Below are 19,345 nucleotides of genomic sequence, written 5' to 3' on the forward strand. Positions count from 1 at the left end.
TTAAGGGTTTGTCAATCGTGTTCTTTAAAAATTACATGATAAATATAAAGTAAAGATATTGTCTTGGACGAAAGGTAACTATGCGCAGTGTATAGACTGCTGTACGCAGGAATGGGTTGTACATTGCAACGTCGACGTCACCATCGAAAACACAACGCCAGTTTTTTGTACGCTAACTACTACTGGAAACCAAACACTAATCTCGTGTATATGTACACTTACAGCATTTGGAAACACGGGAACAATCTCGCATATGTAAACTACAGTACAATCATGTAGGACTTTTACGGTCGGTAGAGTTTTAATTATAACTTTAGGCAAGGGTTTCTAATGACCAATGCAATAAACACAAACAAAACCACTGTATACTTCCATACAATAGAAGATTGGACAGATTCAGATATCGTTAATAAAAAAGACAAATTGTAAAAAATGCATTTTATGCAATGTAATACATTCCAACAATAGTACATTATATTCGGAGCTAAAGATCCGTTCGGTATAAGTTTGTCTAACGATAGATTATCATTATGCATATTAGTGTAACAGTATATCATCGACTAAACTGTCGTCAAACGTCAAAACGTTCGATAACTTTACGTGATCTACTCGGCATGATGACTAGATTATCAGAGAATATCAGGTTGCCGTACACCGTAGTGGCGTGAGTATTGTGATTAACGATGTCAGACTCGGAGGCCGAGAAGCTACTCTCAGAACTCTCAGAAGGGGGCGCTGTGTTAGGCAGAGTGAACGACATCCAGGTGTTCAGTTCCTGTGCCAACTCGGCCTCTTCATCACTGGAACCAATCCTGGTAGAACTTCCGGTTTCCATCAGCCAATCATCGGGGTCACGTGTCTGTCTGTATGATTCGATTAAATTTTCGAGTTCCAATTCCATTTCCCGCTCATACGATCCTGTGTAGAGGGGTTCCGGCACATCGTTCCTAAACACATCGCCATCGAATTCAGATGACGAGTCAAGTGTAAAACTCGTCTGTGTTGTTGCTTCCGCTATTACTTGCTGAGTATTTTCAAAACTGGCGGTGGTTCTTTTAATGGAATTTATTTCTTTATACGTTCCACTTGATTTGGAAGAAGAGCTATGTCTATCTATGGTAGATATTGAACTTTTGAATTCGGGAACGATTGTAACAATTTTTGCAGATTCTTTTAGTTGTGCAGTGCAACGTGTAGTTCTTACTATAGAATCTCGTTTTCTTTGATCTTCGGAATTAAATTCATCACAAACAAAACTAGTAGCGTTGTATTCTTCCCTGAACTCTTCTTTAGGATTAACCAATGAAGACAGTTTAAATGAGGACACTGGAAAAGAAAGAGATCTCCCCCATCTTGGCCGCTGATAGGAGGTTGAAATGTCAAGATAGGAAAGGTCAAGGTCAGGAGATTCGTCAACTGTACGCACAGTATCTAACAGTTTTTGTAAAGCATCTTCGCGACGTGGACATTCGGTACCGTTTTGGTGATTACAGCGTTTTGTGGACTTCCGGTCAAATCTCTCCTGAATTTCTGTGGTCACCGTGTCTATGTCCCGGATGAGACGTTGTAGGTCCTGAACCATTGAATCCAGGTTATGCTGAAAGTCCTCCATGTTCTGTATGACGTGTCGCACCATTTTTCTCACACAGGTGCTGGTTTGACCGGTCATGCTAATCTTGACGATTATGTCAAGCGATAACCTTACATGTCTGGGAACGGTCTGGAATAGGAAAGAGACAATTTACAATCTGAAAGATAAAAAACGATACCTTTAAATTAAAGAAGTAATGAAGGGATTGGCAATGGGTTTTTTTCTGATTTGTACTATTATTTACAAAGATTTTGATATTTGTCAATCAAAATCATACTATGCATTTACAGAGTAAAGGTAGTCATTTATACTCATTTGTATATAAAAATACTGTTCAGTGCTGTCATAATTTGGGACTAAAATCCCATAATGTTAAAATGTAATTGTTTGGCTGCGATATTGTCAAATATCTAATTGAATTTCAAATGAACACAAATACGGGCGAATGTGTACGGTCATCATGACAATGACGCAACTAATGTCGTGGTGCTATTTCGTCTAAGCTTGTTACTTTCAATCAATGTAAGGAGTGATTTATGGGTGAAATATCTAACCTAATTAAGGAAACCTACAGGGCCCAAACTTATGCAACGGCTAGGAGAAATATATGAACCGGGGAAAATTGCAAAAGATATGCAGTTTGTCTGCATATTGGCTTGCTGTATAATAAAAAGAAATCAATATTGCGGAGTATAGCCATTGACTTTTGTGTAAGATTCCGGGGTTTTTTTTTGTAGAAATAAAACAAGACTATGTAACATTTATTGTATGTTTGTCCGTGATGTTTGATCTAGGTGTACTGGAAATGAAATGCATCTAAATAACATACATGTAAAATAGCGACCATATAAATTTTCTCAGCAAATTCTAAGACAATTTGAATTGGAAAAGAAACTTAACCATTTGGTAAACAACTTTACTAAAACCAATCGTATTATTTGTAACTAAAATGTTCTCGTCTACTCTGCTGCTAGCGGACTGCACTCTGAAAGTGTTTGATTCTTTGAGTATGGATCGAATTACCCTATGTGTCATCTCATTACCACAGTCAGAATTGTACGTAAACTATTAATGAGGCAAACACTATATCTACTATAAATGCTTTTTAAATATCTCTCTCTCTCTCTCTCTCTCTCTCTCTCTCTCTCTCTCTCTCTCTCTCTCTCTCTCTCCAGACACTATCGTATTACTTTACGATTAGAATTTAAAACTAATAAACACAGACATGTCACTGGTATATAAAAAACGGCAAACTAATAAGCATATCAGGTTTACATCAAATTTATAATCCAAGGATTAAATGCACCGTAAATAAAACAGGGAAGATAGACTTTAAAGATATTGCAACAAGAAATCGGGTACACTTCGGACAATGGTACTCTAGATAAGCACCGCGTAACTAAACCTCGGATAAGGTGTTACTTTTTGAACCTTCAAAACCAACAAATCGCGCTAAGGCGACCAATTGCGGCATTATCATCAGTGCAGAAAGGTTGCACCTCTTGATATTTGTTCGTGTCGACAAGTCTAATCGCATTTTCGCAATTCAAGATTATTCTAAAACATATGTTTATGTCTTCGGAAAATGAATTCAGAACAAAGGTGTGTTCTTTAGTATACAACCATCTATTACTGTGTTTCTTACCTTAACGGTCGGATTCTCCCCCCTCTCTTCGGGACCCAGGACTGCCTACCCCTGAACCACTTATTTCTGACGAATCGTCCGTTCCCCCAAATCCCCAACTTCCTGATACCGCGAAAATCAATGGAAGAAGCTGCCTCATCATTTCTCTCGCTCGTCTGGTCATGTGTTATGTTCCATTGCAGTATGTCGTCTGCCGAGAGAAAAAAAGTACGCTGTAAAATCACGTAAGAATTAAGTCGCGGAACTAATTCATCAGAAGGTGATTAAATATAGGTTATTACACAGGTATTGTTAATCTGTACAAAATACGTGTTCAAATTTTTAGTTAGTTTGACACAAATCCGTGAAAGTGATTTAATAAAACTCGGCTCCTTTTTATAAAGAAATATCGCATACGAACTAAATACGGTAACTAATTGAGTATTGCATTTCGAATTTACAGACCTCTTTTTTGTATCCCCAACAAAAGAAAAAGGGCTCATTTATGTCTTAAAAATACAATCTGTATCTATGAAGAAATATCACAATAACGTGTGATTAAGTAGTCCCATTGCCTCTTTACTTCTGCTACACATTATTAACACCGAAACTAATGCTCGGTTAGCACGCAATGTGTATTTTTATTATAAATAACTATACTGCACATTTGGGCTATGTTTTGCTGGCAGATAGTAAAATTGGCTTATTGATTACCGTGTCCTGGGATTTCACGGCTACAAGATTGCTGAATCTTCAAATACTCAGGGAAATAGCAAATTCACCTAAAAAAAAACCAAACCCAAAACTAAACCAAAAATCCCACTGCATTCTGACAACATCAAAAAATAGCGTACATTTACAATTCGTTAATATAACAATTATAGCTTGGAGAGAGAGAGAGAAAGGGAGAGAGAGTCCGTTTTTCAGTGTAGAGTGAATGTATAACAAGTTCACCTCTCCCCTCCCTCCCCTTGTATATATTGACTGCTGATGAGTCAGAGTGCAGTAGACACTCTGTATAATGGGACTGCTGTGTAGGGGCTCCGATAACCTGTCTTACCCGATCTGTCGACGAATGCATGTACATGTACATACTCGACGCCTCTCCACAAAGTAATCATACAGACCCAGGGATATTTCAATCAGAATTGAGGGATCATTAATAAACCCAATGACAGGATCGAAAATCAATTGTTAATAAATCATATGTTTGATACTGTAATTATGATTCAAGAACTTAAATTTATTACCATTCATTGGGGCGGGTTGGGGGGTTAACCAACGATTAAACAGTCTCACAAGCAAGCAAAAACCATTTTAAAAAACAAAAAAGCATGCTAGAAAATAGCCTGAGGAAGAGCTATATGTAAGTCAACCTCTTACCACCCCTCCTTTCGAGTCTTTTAACACTGCCTAAAATTCAAACTATTTCCTTATACCACTATTTTTGTCAGTAAGATGCTCATCCTACTGTGATATTTACCTGAGCTGTGTTTTCAAGAGCAGTAGAAATTATCCTATACAATTTTACACATTCCTCAGGTCACATGGTTGACTAGAAAATTAAGATTCAATTGAAAACAAGGATAGCAGGTTTTAAAAAAAATACTGGCGAGGACAATGCAAAGAGCGTGATTATTAACATTAATTTTGATAAATTCCCGTTTTCTGACCACAATATATAGATTTTTCTGTTGAGCAGACTTACCTTGTTTTTATACTGCTCACAGCCGACTCTTCTAAAACAATCGGTACAGTCGTATGCTCGAGTGCTCTCGGTGTATCCAGCGGAGTGCAGCTAATTGGAATTTTGACGAATTACGTAACCGACTCGACTTGTTAAAAGTTTTAAATGCCTGAAATTGGGAATGACTTGAGTTATCTTTCTTCAGATAGGTCGAAGCTTGTAATGTTCGTCTCTCTTGAATAAGTGACAGAATAGGCAATAAGTCTCTCTCTTTTATAGTTATCTCTCTTATAACTTTGTCTCTGTACCTTAAAGACTAAGGCAACATCACCCCCACCTCCTTTCATGCAATTCAATAGTGTTCGACATTTATTGCATATTTTACTGTGCACGCGGCAATGTAAAGCCAATGTAAGCGCCTTAGATGCATGCTTAGATTTAGGCTACATATCCATCCACCAAACTCATATGGAGAATGTTTTCTTGTTGGAAAGAAGGATTGTTATCAAATAACCTTATTATTAACGTGTAATAGTATTAAGTTTTAAATCAGTCAAATAATTTACGGATAACGTCTTCATAATATTGTCAATTCAAATTACCATAAAAAGGTATATCTCAATATTGTTATAAATAGAAGTGCGTCCCTTTAGTACATGTCCACGTAATAGATCCGGAGATGGACTGCATGATATACGACCAGACCCCCTTTAGTTATCCTCTTGGGGTCACAGCTAAGGTCAGTTTCAAAGCATTCTGATCCCCTGCTTATCATCTGTCTTGTGTTTTAAATAATTCATTTGTAAATTTAATATATTTGTAACAATCGGACGATTACGCAATGCAAATTCAAGGGCATAGATTATCTAGACTAGATCATTTATTGTAGCAATTCAACACGAAACTGTCCCCATTCCAACCGTAGTATGACGGAGCCCGTCCAATGATCAGACGACAGCTGATGAAAATCGCGTTCTATCATCCTCACAATGTCAGGGGTCCGGAGTCCACTCGTGGCCGTGGAACGAGTGGACTCAGGACCCCTAACTTTGTGAGGATGTCATTCTCTATAAATGGCCCAGTTGCTGTCACATCACAAGTCTTTGTTAGTTGACAATAACACCCTTTATACACAGTTTGAACGCATTCCCTTCCCCATCATTGGTTATATGGACACCTAGCTGCTTATTACAATCATATCTCGGCACAACATATAGTTTTTATTCCTCTATGTTTCTATCAGGTCATTGTCCCTATTAGCAGCTAGATGCGAAATAAATTGGACAAAGTTCATTGTCAAAAGACTCCCTAGACATCGATTTCAGGTGCTTTCTTCTGTTTCTCGTCAGATACATAATAATATATCACAACAGATAATTCTCCCTCAAGTTCATTGTGTAAATCAACAATTGATGCAATCTTTCCGAGGTACACCCTGTTGATAAGGGATGCAGCAGGCTAATTCATTCTCAGCAGGATCACATCTTGAAAGAAAAAAATTTCAACAAAACAAAACGGATAATATCAAACTTTATTATCCATTTTTGAAACTCACTTGAACAATTTTTGTAGACAATACCTATTTTTAAAAAAGAAATTTGGAAATTGTTAGATCAGATCAAGCCATGAAATCACAAAACTTCTACATATACCTGTCTCAGAATCGTTAATAAAAACACACCAGATTGAAAGTTATCTTGTAACAACTGCTGACAATCATATAAATAATACTGAAGGTGATCACAAAGACATGTACCTCCTAAAGAATGTAAATCAGCAGTAGAAATTCATCAGTCAACGAACAGTACACAACAGTTAAATGCATCAAGATCTGTAGGAGAAACTCGCTAAATTAACTACACAAATAAGAGAAAAAAAATCTCACAACATAGTCGGTGGTTAACGTGCAACCTTGTACAGAGAAATACATCTGAACCACTCTTGCTCCCAGTGACAGCATTCAGCTCCAAACAATGAAATTGTAAGGAATTGATGTATACCCATTTTATCAATTCATTGTCTATTACATCATTGTTTTCTTCTATTTTGTATTCAATGGGATTTTCTATCATAACGAGTTTGAATTGTTGGCTTTTGTGCCATTCTTGTACATAAGTACCAAGGAAAATCAAGACCTTATATTCAGGAATACAAGACTTCACTGATCTCTCAATATCACTGAGTATTTGGTGTTTCAATAAAACAACTAAAAAGTAACAAATGATAACATCAGACTCAGGTTGTGATTGCTATGAAACAAGAAAAATATTAAAATGTGTCACACAAGCAAAATAAAAATCAACAAAATAAATTCAATACTGTAAGATATCACTTTGCATTTGTACCAAACATGCATAACAATGTAGAGAGACACACCAACAGACAGATGGACAAGTTAAATATGGTTCGTGTTGAACACCCACTCACATTCTACCACACAAGGACAATTTGTACAGTAAATGAGGTAATAATAAACAATGAACAATGACTGAATCTCTAACAACAGTATATATCCTCCTAAGTCAGCACTTCTCTCATGGTTTTGTATTTACATTTTGATAGAGGAATGTACATAAACTCACATTAAATTACAAAAATAAAAACAATAAATAGGTTATCACAGTTCGGGGGGATTTACTTCATAATAAAAAGTTTCCACTAAGTGTAGAATATAGCACTATGTGGAGATGTAACAATATCATACAAGATTTCTAATGTAATACTTACAGGTGTTAAGATAAAAGTAAAAATGCATAAAATAAAAAAAATGCCATAATGTTCAAAAGTAACTTTGTACAATATACATTGTTTCTAAGGGGCCTTAATTCCATAAGTTAAAAACCTACACAGCAACACTGAAAATGTCCCAGTATCCTTATTGTGGTAGCAGTACAAAATCTTGTCTCATAAAGTTTCTTTTCTTTCATCCCCAAAATGCTTGCTGAAAAATCCCACAACTGTGTAATAATTAAAACCAAATGGACAATGTCAAGGAACTTTTCAGTGCAGGTCACGGTCAAGGTCCACCTGCTCAATTTTGGCACTCCCTGTAACAAATTACTTGTCATTGTTCAGCCTTTCACACTTCCCAGTCCAAGATTTCATAAGCCTTCAGACTGGCCAAGATAATGTAGATGGTCCACATGAGAAACAAGGTGATACTGCTACCCCACTTGATAAAAGGATTTTTACCTCCTAATTCTCCCCCGACAAACTGTGGAAAAAGAAAACAAAGAGTGAAAACACTGTTGAAACTGATGATTGCTATGTTAAATACATATATGCATTTATTTATCTGATTTGCTCAAGAAAAAGTTAATTCAATAATGCAGATCAACCATGATGTTTAGGATGAAACAAGATTGCATTTTGAAAGTGAACACATGAGATAGTGAATAAATTATCTTAATTCACTTAAATCCACATAATACATGATTGAGAAACCTGTAACATTTTGTCATACCTTCCGCCTAAGCACCAGAATAATGATGCACAAAGCTCCTAAAGTGGAGAAGATGATGACACTTTGGGTCAAATTTCCTGAGGGTACTTTGTACGGTTTCCCATTGGCTAACCCATACATAGAACTCAAAACCCATGGCAAACCAAGACCAAGAAATACGTTGACACTGTTACTCCCTAAAAAACAATATAATGCATGTATAGCATATTATAGATACAAATAAAAAAAAAGTTATATCAGTTTTTTCTTCAAAAAAGTATATACCTGTAACGTTTCCAATAGCTGCATCAGCATGTTCATCTTGCATGGCTGCCGTCCGACTGGCAAATGTATCCGGTAAACTGGTTCCCAAAGCAATAATTGTTATACCAGTTACGCTTGTTTTCAAACCAACCACACATCCCAGCAAATGCCCAAGCTGTTACAGACACAGAAAGAAAATGAAATAGCATAATTATTTAAAAACAATTTTTCATATATTTTATTTTCTCTTTTATTGTAATTACAGACAACTTTTACATCAACTGTGACTCACCTGTTCTATAACCAATGTAAGCAATGCAATGTATACTAGGGAAAACACAAATGCTGGCCAAGCACCTAATATTGTCCTACAATACATAATTGTTAACTTGTCACAATAGGTTGTTATATTACATTGTTGTTTTTTTTCCATTTTCATTTACAATATTTTTTAATCACTAAACTTGTTGTGTACAGGTACACTTAAAATAAGATAGTACAAATTTCTTTTCCAAACACAGATTTAAGTTATAAGAGTAGAATCTAAAATATAACACCCAAAAGGTGAATTCTAGCTATCATAATTCAGCAAACCATGTCCAAACTTACGTTGGTGGCACCATTGCTCCAATAATTTTCCAAAGGAAGGTAAGAAAGTGAAGTAGGTAATCAGAGAATGAAGGAGGAACGTCATTCCCGTCCTCATCCTGACCCCCTTCTATAGACATGGCACTGTAACAAGCAAAAATCAACCCACCCTGTAACACACTTTTTTCTTCATTTCAGAGTTTCTAGCTGTTATATCAGAAGTTAGACAAGTAACTAATGAAAAGTAAAAATGAAAGATATTCAAGTAAAAAACTTAACTTTTAATCAATACCACAACCATCATCATCTACTGAAGTTTGAGTATCATTAATTAGAAACTTAATGATGGATACACAATCATTTCTTACATTGGGGACAAACAAAGGACTAAAGTTATTGGTAGCTCAATAATATAAACTGTTATATACTGACTTCCTGAACTGCCCTGGCCATGTGACGGGTTCATCCTCCTCCTCCTCCTTGATCACTTCAGCAATACGATCCTCTATGGATTCTGAAGAGAAGACAGTCTCAATTTAATAAAACTGTCAGTCTTTTAAATTACATTTATCTGCATTTCTACCAGATTTATTATCTTACAACATAACAAGCAACAAATTTTTGTAAGTTTTAAAATTTGAGATCAATACACTGAGCTGTTTGTAAATATATTTAGTATTGATATATCAACCTCTGAGTTTTTTATCGGTTATTCAAAATTAAAAAAAAATAGCTTACCTTTGTTTATGTGACAGACTACAGCACTTCTACTGCCTATCTTGGCACCCAAACTTGGATTTTTTAGAGCAACAACAAAATTTTTTGATCCCTGTGAAAGAAAACAGCCTTTAGTTAAAAGTATACAAATTTCTAAATTCTAAAGATTTTAGATTATCTGGAATCATTTGAATTCAGGGTCTTTACAATATCTGTAGATTTTATGGGTTTACCACTCCCCTCACTTTTTAACTCAATCGTCACAGTATTTATTTTAACAATTTGAAATCCCTGAAACTATATCTTTAATGCATACATGTAAAAATCTACCAATTCACATATATTGGTTCCTTTGAATTCAAATGATTCCCATCAACCTGTAGATTGCTTTATTCATGCCATCAGAATTGCTCTCTCTCCCCCTCCCCCCCCCCCCCCCAAAAAAAAATGACACATAATCTTAGTTGCAAGTTGACATATAATCTTAACATGGTTTCCTTCAATACTGAGTCTTTACTATATATCTATTTGTTCATTTTCTGAGGTAATCAATAGCTATCATTACCAACAAAGTAATCTTTCCAAATTTTATTTAAAAAAAACAAAGGGGGGGGGGAGTAAAGTAAAATACAGTTATGGGGAACATGTTTATAGTGAACTGACACTTAGAGCGAAGTGGTTTTCATTTCCTGTGACATTATCACGTTGTAAACTTGACTGATATAACAAATTACGCTTATAACGAAGCAAAATAGTCCATCCCTGGCACTTCGTTTTAAGCATGTTTTATTGTATAAAGTCTGATCTACCAATGTGAAGTCCTGCCGATGTGATGACACCAAAATTAGGTGTAATGATTTACTAAATCTACTTGGTTGCTTGAACAGTACATTATATTTGAACATTACTTCTTTGGTGTAAATGTGAACACTAAGGGGTCACTTGAAACAGGAATTAAACAGAATAAATTATGGGATAAGGTTAAATTACACAGGCAAGTGCTCCTGTAAACTTCAAAACGAAATGAAAATTAAAATAAATTGACTGTTAATTGGCTCTTTTCATATATCTTCTGGCAACAAATAATTGAACTTTGGAAACAACAGATGGAAATAATTACCATACTGGCCAAGTACTGCAATAATGCAAATCAATCCTATATAACGGCTGAACATTATTACATCATTCTTTATTTTTATACTTTGAACTTGAATGTGATATATGCTTTTTCAAAATAAAGAAAACTTTATGCAATAAATATTACACATCAAATTTTGCCTTTAACCTTTATCACAGTATTTTTGTTTACATATTTACACTAGTTGTAACTAAACATTAGCAGTCTCCAAAACCAATATATTTGTTACATCACATTAGTTGTATAGCTAGCAGCCACTGTTGGCTTCCTACCTTAGCCTCCTTATTGATTTTGATTTCAATAGTTTTACTGGTCTCCTGATGTTTGAACTCCAGTGTTCCTGATGTCTGAATATAGTCCACATCTTTGGACAGACTTGAACCCCCTGTAGCTGTGCCATCACTACAAACATCAAATACATCTTACTGATTATTCAAATATATATCATGGAAATTTTCATTTGTGTACATAACTACCAGTACATACTTATTGGTTCACAAACACACCAATTTGTTAAAAATTGATATGTAACAAGTTTTACAAATGTTCATTTTTCTAATTTTTATACAACAAGTGATTCTTAATTTTCATAAATTTTCCCTGTCTTTCAAGGATAAATAAAATAATATTTGCTTATAAAATGTCCTTGAATTAAAACTTACCACATCTTCAGAGTATTTATTTTCAAATATGCATATAAATATTGGTATTGTTTATATATGCTGTGTTTTAATTAATATCAAATACTAATCTTAACAAACTTCATAATGGCAATTTCTAACATCAAAACATACAAGTCAACATTTTTCTAATAATCATGGAATTCTGAGTCAATTATAAGCAAAAAGAGTTCATAGAACCATGACCATTTGAAAACTTAGATTATTGCTTTAGGCCACACCAATATAATTTCTTGTTCATCAGACATTCAGTAAAGAAGAGTAGAGCGGGCGAGCAATTGACTAATAAAATCATTATTATTTGTAGCCAGTTAATTTGAGCAAACAGTTATATTTCTTCTATTTGTTTCTGATTTATAAATTAAAATAGAGTGAAAAGAGAACAGAAAACAGCGCAGAATTTCCTGGATGCAAAAATTAATAATAATATTATTTGTATAGTTTGATTTAAATACGAGCACGCTGGGTCCGAGGAACAAGAAATTATATTGGTGTCGTCTTAGATGAGAATTGAGTAAACTTACATGGTGGAGTACTCCATGGTCACCTTGCCATCCACTCCATACTCTCTCAGCACTGTCACCTTCACCTTCCCCGAGGACAGGTCAGCGTAGGCATGTGGAGTCTCAAACTGGAACTCTCCAGGTTCTGAAAGACAACATAGAAAACAGGTACTAGAGGTCACTATGAATTATGTAGCATCACATCTGTAGCCAAACTTAATAAGGTTGTATTTCAATTTTTGGGGCTACAAATGATATCTATTTAATTAATGCAGTTTTACATAAATATATATAGCACCTAGTAAAATGTTTTAAAAAGAAATTCCTCCACATATTGAAGCTCAAAATGTGAATAATAAATTCTTCAGTTTAAATGCGTATAGACTGTATTTTACCATCATCATCTACAACAGTAATCCTTGTAACACTGGGGTCACCCAAAGATGTGCCACTTGTAGCATTCTTTAGAATGACATAGAAATCGCAATCATTCTCAAACTGATTGTCGTTGATGATGTCAAGAGTTATTGTCTGTCTGTACTCTGTGTCTTTGAAAGTCTGAAAAATAAGTAAATTTTACTACTTAATAAGAGAAAGATAAGTCACATTTTACACAACTCCTAACTATTTTATTATCATTTTACGCGTTGACAATTACCAGAACCCCAGTGTGGTACTTGAAGTCCTTGCCGGCTTTGCCTGACCCCTCCCTGGTCTCAAACTCCACACTGACTGTCCCCTCAAAAACCTGCTCCATGTTGTGCTTGTTTGCAGGGTTGGCAGTGGCAGGGATTGAAGTCACTTGGGTGGAACCATTTTTGAAAGTCATTGTGTCTCCGTTCTGTAGCAAATATCAGTCAAAACCTTATGCTTATTGAAAAAGGTTGTATGCTATTAGTTAAAGGATACAGTAGATACCTCATGAAAGGTGAAGAGTTAACTTCTGCATAAAATTGGGAGAAGCATTCCTTTCAGATTTTAAAATCTAGCTATTATTATTTTTTTCCTAACATTTGAAATTATAGCATATTTTTACGTTCGTGATTTTATATTCTCAAGATTTGATACAAAGCATCAGAATCACAGCATCACAATTAAGTACTTGCATAAAAATATAAATCTACAGGAAATATTAGCTTGAACATAATGCCAATGAAATAGAATTTTCCTTACCATTACTTGGGCTTTCATGCCAGCTTTACTAAAAACAAAAATAACTTTTGATATATTAAACAGACAAACACTTTCATGATTGCAACACATATCAATTTTTCTTCAATCATCACATAAGATTCACATTCTGATTAAAAAATTGACATCTCTGTAAAAAAATGTTTTACACATCTTAAATGCCATTCATCCTTCTGTATCAAGACCTTCAACCTCATAATTAAAAGTGTTCCAATTTTCATAATGCAATTTTTATGTCCAATACAAGGTTCTACAGTTTTGACAAGTGAAGTAACACAGAAACAGAGGTAGAACAAGATACTCTGTCTCCCAAACAACCACTTTACTTCTGAGAGACATAGAATAGATGTTGGCTCAGTGGCAGTGATACTTTACATCTAGAGGTAAGGGAAATGTAGGAACATGTCCTTGAAGGGAAGCAATGCAGAAACAAGATGTTAACGACTCCAGTTGTCTCAAGCAGTCTTTGATAATTACAAAGACAAGCAAGAAGAGAGGTCAACAAAAAGCACTTACGGCATATTTCTGTGAAAGAGAACATCTATAATCAGCTTCCCAGCACTTTCAAGAACAGCATATCTGTCCGATGCAAATGTAAATTTGCCATACAAATCACCTGAAACAAAAAAATGTATTTTGACTTCAAAATAGTAAACAGAAAGTGTTCAGTTGGTATGTCATTTATAATTTCAATTCATATTTACCACACAAAGTACATCAGATATGAAAATTAATACATGTTTAAGAAACTAAGAACTTTTCATGACATCGATATTATAATTAAAAGCATTTCATGATGAAATTCAAAACCTCTCGGGTGTATGTTGTAATAAAAGACATGAAGTTAATAAGTTGTAAGAATAATTCTTAAGGGCTTGTACTTGCTAGAAACCAAGTCTTCTCAAGAAATCAGCAAAACACACATGTATCTCATTTTTTTTGTTCACATAAATAAATGGAATAATTTTTTGAACAGTACAGTAACTGTGGAAATTTGCAATTGTTTTCTAATAGAGTCGAGAAATGAGAGCAGAAGTTGGCGATTTTGACATTCGCCCAGAGAACTAGCTGTGCACACTGACCTGCAGGCATTTTGCCCTCCCTACTGGCCTGGTTAATGCTCTGAACCTGTTTGACTAACTCTGCAAACCTGGCAGATTTGTGGCCACTTCCTACCCTCTTCTTGGTACCTGTCATAGCACTGACCACCGCGTGCCTAAACCTACAATAATTGTACTGAAAATGTCACACATCATCTATGAAATTATCTCATCTACCAGCCAACTAGCTGGCATTAGTAAAAAAGTGAATTCTTTGGTTTTGTTTGTTAGAAAGTACACATATAAACTGACAAAAAAACCGTCAACTCAGTAGCAATACTCAAACAATTATGGCATAAAAAGAGAATAGGGAATAAAATAATTAATCTATAATCACTGTTTGAAAGCATTTGAAATTCTAATGCAATTGTAAAACAATACAGTTTAAATTAATTACATGTATAACAGTTCCTGGTTATACAAAAAGACAAGATCATCTTTACAAGTTCTTGTGAAATTCATCATTAAAGCAGGAAACTATTGCCTCTAGATTATAACATACAAGTAGCAATGTTACATATCTATTCTAGTGACCATTTCCTAAGTGCTATTTAATGACAACAGCTAATGGTGTGACTTTACAAATCACAATGCTGTGAATACCAATTTCAATTGCTAATCAGACTGATCCAATCTATTGGATTCCACATTTGTTTCTAGCTACACTGTAGTTAACATAAATTCAGGCTTTGTACATAGTCTATAGTCAAAATACAAACTGACACTTGAAAGATTGGAACACCAATATATATGTTGTTCCATTGTATTATAAATAGACCTACATGAATATATCTTAGTAAATTAGTGATTTTTATCCATTGCAAGATGTTGGAATTAAGTATATTAACAAGTTCGTTATATCTGGGTGACTGCATTTGAATTTTACATCCCCGACAGAATATTTCAAAGTACTGCCAACATAAATAAACATGTAGAATTAATTTTGGCCAGCCTTAATTCTACAGTGTATCTCTGCATGGTATTATTTCTTATTATAGATGAAAACATATAAGTAATAACAATTATACACAATAGTATATATATATAAGGTAAAGTGAGTCACAATTCATATACATAGAATGTAGATTATTACAGGACATTTTTTATATCACATCCAATATGGGATGCAATATTAAAATGCCATGTCATTATTTTTATATCATATACTTATGGAAAATATCAAAACAATAAATTACATCATTTGATGAATGATTATTGTCAATTAATTGCTTGCTGTGTACAGGGTATGTACTTGTCGCTTATAAACTTTCCTGCCAATTTGCGCCAGCTATTTGTATACAGAAAACACGGTTATAACAAAGTGCCAGGGATAGACGATTTTGCTTCGTTATAAGCCTAATTTGTTATCTCTGTCAAGTTTACAACATGTAATTAAGTCAAGGGGATAAAAATCACTTCGCTGTAAGCATCAATTTATATTAAGCGTGTTCACTGTAACCATGTTTTACTGTACTAGGTTGACGTCGATTTATATGCATGTAATGTCATACATGGCCATCAGAAATGAACAATGCATACCAAATTCTACACCATATTAACCAATGATAATGGATAGGGGTGTGTGAGAACAACTGAAGATTGCTGAAAAGGGGTGTACAATTAATTCTTTATTTTCTATAAGTATATGATATATAAATATGTGCAAGAACTGGTGAAAATACCCTTAAAACATTATTTTGGGGTGTTTTTGGATTTAATTTAATTATGAAAGACACAGGTGTCTGATTACTGGTACATTAAATTTGTACTATATATTACAAAACCAATAAGATACAATACATTTATAACATCAAATACTTCAAAATAAGGTAAATATTAGTTAGTCAAAATCTTATAAACTGATAAACTGGTTAAAGCTTGCCAAATAATGAAATCGTTTCCTTAACAAATAATCCACATCAGCAAAACATATATATGTAATTTAGATAAATCTGAATAGAATTCATCTTTAAAAGTTCAAATACAGAAAAGATGCACGAAAAAAAAACCCACAGCTACAAATCTCAACAGAACATAAGGAAAGGTGGAAACAAACTACTGCTAGCTAGAGAAAAGTGTCATGCACTCTGCTAGCACAGTGAGATGCTACAGAACTCTCCTAGCAGCAAGTCCTATGATGCATTTGCCGTAGAGTTTTACATACCTAGCCTTGTTCATTATACTGGTGTTGATTTTTTTATGATTTCTACACCATAAAACAACAAATTGGTAAAGACAAAATTATAAGACAGTTAATTGGTAACAAGGACTGATAATTTGGATTTTCTATATACCAATCAATTAATATTTGATAAATAAAAACAGAAGAAATTAGGCACACCTCTGATAAAGTTAGTCTATTCATACAATGAGCTTTACATTCAAAATGAAATGAAGATCTTATGTTAATCATGCTTTAACAAAATAACTAAGGTTGAAACAAAATACATTGACAAATTCATACATGATTCAATAGTAAATCGAAAAACTAGATTTCCTAATTTACAATCTAGCAAAAAACTACTAATTTGTGGTATATCTTAAATAACCCAAATTCATTGAGGTAAGGTACTAAAAGGTTGGACTATAGGAGGGGTTCCTGACCCAAGTATTTACACCACATTAATCTAAGATTACCAAGCTCTATAGTAGCAAATCCTGTTATAAGCATGTTATTCACATTAAATTAGTGTTAGAAGTGCATTACATACATAGGTTAGTTAATCTCTTGAGATCTGGAATGGTATTTTTAAAACTGTATTTATAAAGTTGTGAAAAAGTTGGAAAGGTGCATTTTGTCTACAGTTGTAATGAAATTCATATAGTAAGTCATCAGCACATGCAACGCTGACTCCATCAATGGGGAGATATAGATCAAGGGACTGCTCTATATGATTACCTTACATAAGACTTCCTTGAGCTGTTACAGAAAATCTACTTATAAGTTATATTACATGGATAATACATAGAGATGGGATCACTTAATTTTATTTCACTTGGGGTTTATCTTTATGTTGCAATTGACTAACCTGAAATAATCTAAGTGGTCGGTTATTAATAATTTTTAGGGGAAACAACTGTAAATAACTGTTGATACAAGGAAATGGAGCATGTAATTGTGTAATCCGAGTTCACGCTCTGGCTCCATCCACATTTACTACAAGCACTGTGGGAATTTCACTGCCTATTTATCTCAGTTAAAATCATTTATTTTGACTGCAGAGCTGAGAATGGGTTGTGAAATGTTTCATGGTACATTTATCTACCAGTAGTTGAGGCATATTTGCCTTAATTAGTTAGTTGCTACTTGTAATATAACAAATTAGATAAAGCAATCCTTATCCAATACTACAAACAAGATATTGTATAAAATCATCACTCAACAAAGGCCTCCCAACTAAATCAATCAATTCATGCAATACAACATTCCTAAAGATAAATGATTGGAAAGGGGAGTCAATAACCACATCTATGACCCTTACTGTAGGAAACTCATGGCCAGTTACACGAATGTTATAAGCGAGACTGGCTGTAGGTTTTGACAATGTGATAACCCATGTACATATCCCTACACAGTTAATACAGTGTCTAAGGGCCACCACAAATCTTTACCTTGCTCGAGCAAAAGTCTGTTGCTGGTCTTTCCCCTTGTCCATCTTGACCAGCCGATCCTCTGCATTGGCCTGGTCATGTTCTTTTTCATGACTGCAAGTAGAAACGTACATCCAATTGAATATTTACTATATGCTTGCTTGTGATGGTCCTTGAAGGAAATCTGTTGACAATGGAGGAGGGGTTCCTGAGCAGGTATGGCTGATGCTATTCAAGCCAAATTCAATACCAGTTATTTATTTACATGTATGTTTATAACAACTCACTTTCAAACACTTTCTGAAACAAACTATTTATAAGTTTTTGCAATTTTTAATTCAAGAAATAATACCTGAAAAATCAAATAATCTATAATTAAGAAATTGAGTTTGAAATTAATTCAAATCAAAATATCATGCAATATATTAAATTGTTGGGTCTTTGTATTTTTTATCAATATTTTTGACTGTGTATCAATAAACAGATCTGGTAACCATGTTGGTTGATACCAGATTCCAATTTTCTTTTATAAGAGATTTCAAAATCACTATGTATACCAGTATCTGATGATATCGATGTGTAATGTAATCGTGCAGCATTCAGGTCATTTGTATCTAAAAACAAAACCTTGCCAACTTATCAAAGGACACAGTGGTCTTCTTATGCTTCAGTAATACTGAAGACAGCGGAATAATTACCTCTTGTAAAGTATATCAATTAAATCATAAGACAAAGACCCTGTGTCCTAAATATTATTGGAATTAATGTCTATATTAAAGAGATGGCATTTGTTCTGCACAAATTGGAGGCCAGGGTCATTGTCTTGCTTGAAATGCAAAATCTACTGCTACTTTGGTCTTTAATCGGCCCCGTTGCTTATCAACGTTTTGAACATTCTATAACAAGATTTGCAACATGGTCCGACGTCACAAATGTATGGTTTTCAATGGATGACATAGATTTTAATGAGATAATAGGAAACTAAATGATTTTTATGGGGTAATTGCTCTACAGAGCATCTGATTTTGACTGTACTTTAAATTCCTGTGTGGTTTCAAGCCATTGAAACATTAAGCATTTAAGTGATATCATTCTCTTTCGAAATTTGTATCTCAAAACATTTGATTCAATATATGCTTCTAATATGAAACTGGTGCATCATGACCAAATAACTAAATACAACATCGGTAATTCTTAAAATTGAGTTCATAAAAATCATGTTTATCCAC

The 19,345-nt window shown here is 34.2% G+C and overlaps 2 protein-coding genes across 18 annotated transcripts in view; both read right to left on the reverse strand.

The window, feature by feature from the left end:
- Nucleotides 1-423: 423 nt before the first annotated feature.
- LOC128178898 (uncharacterized) lies at nt 424-4,949 on the reverse strand. 4 transcript variants are annotated; one of them, XM_052846299.1, is made up of 5 exons: nt 4,924-4,939; nt 4,699-4,770; nt 3,930-3,997; nt 3,237-3,426; nt 424-1,720 (listed from the first exon to the last, which is right to left on the reverse strand). In XM_052846299.1, the coding sequence occupies exon 5, from the start codon at nt 1,667-1,669 to the stop codon at nt 572-574; it is 1,098 nt and encodes a 365-aa protein (XP_052702259.1). In that variant the 5' UTR covers nt 1,670-1,720; nt 3,237-3,426; nt 3,930-3,997; nt 4,699-4,770; nt 4,924-4,939; the 3' UTR covers nt 424-571. The 4 variants fall into 4 exon arrangements, with proteins under 4 accessions (XP_052702259.1, XP_052702258.1, XP_052702261.1 ...); XM_052846298.1 differs by lacking the exon at nt 3,930-3,997 and having other exon boundaries at nt 4,924-4,949; XM_052846301.1 differs by lacking the exon at nt 4,924-4,939 and having other exon boundaries at nt 424-1,748.
- A 1,467-nt stretch (nt 4,950-6,416) lies between these two features.
- The window catches only part of LOC128175294 (sodium/calcium exchanger 2-like), a 50,801-nt gene continuing 37,872 nt past the window's right edge, over nt 6,417-19,345 (reverse strand). For 10 of the 14 annotated variants that reach the window (XM_052840813.1, XM_052840814.1, XM_052840812.1 and 7 more), the window contains 17 exons: nt 18,138-18,230; nt 16,690-16,731; nt 14,508-14,647; nt 13,942-14,041; nt 13,408-13,435; nt 12,893-13,075; nt 12,630-12,792; nt 12,256-12,379; nt 11,324-11,453; nt 11,034-11,048; nt 9,935-10,025; nt 9,629-9,710; nt 9,218-9,340; nt 8,901-8,976; nt 8,630-8,783; nt 8,366-8,541; nt 6,417-8,116 (listed from right to left, as the gene is read on the reverse strand). In XM_052840813.1, the coding sequence (XP_052696773.1) occupies nt 7,982-8,116; nt 8,366-8,541; nt 8,630-8,783; nt 8,901-8,976; nt 9,218-9,340; nt 9,629-9,710; nt 9,935-10,025; nt 11,034-11,048; nt 11,324-11,453; nt 12,256-12,379; nt 12,630-12,792; nt 12,893-13,075; nt 13,408-13,435; nt 13,942-14,041; nt 14,508-14,647; nt 16,690-16,731; nt 18,138-18,230 (1,855 nt within the window). In that variant the 3' untranslated portion in view covers nt 6,417-7,981. The remainder of the gene's footprint in view (nt 8,117-8,365; nt 8,542-8,629; nt 8,784-8,900; nt 8,977-9,217; nt 9,341-9,628; nt 9,711-9,934; nt 10,026-11,033; nt 11,049-11,323; nt 11,454-12,255; nt 12,380-12,629; nt 12,793-12,892; nt 13,076-13,407; nt 13,436-13,941; nt 14,042-14,507; nt 14,648-16,689; nt 16,732-18,137; nt 18,231-19,345) is intronic. The other 4 variants (XM_052840818.1, XM_052840822.1, XM_052840824.1 and 1 more) reach the window with 2 other exon arrangements.

The sequence above is a fragment of the Crassostrea angulata genome, chromosome 3, assembly GCF_025612915.1.
Source record: "Crassostrea angulata isolate pt1a10 chromosome 3, ASM2561291v2, whole genome shotgun sequence".
Classification (NCBI taxonomy): domain Eukaryota; kingdom Metazoa; phylum Mollusca; class Bivalvia; order Ostreida; family Ostreidae; genus Magallana; species Magallana angulata.

Bases quoted from the DNA above. Each gene is read 5' to 3' on its own strand.
- LOC128178898 (XM_052846300.1), bottom strand. From the start codon at position 1,669: ATGACCGGTCAAACCAGCACCTGTGTGAGAAAAATGGTGCGACACGTC.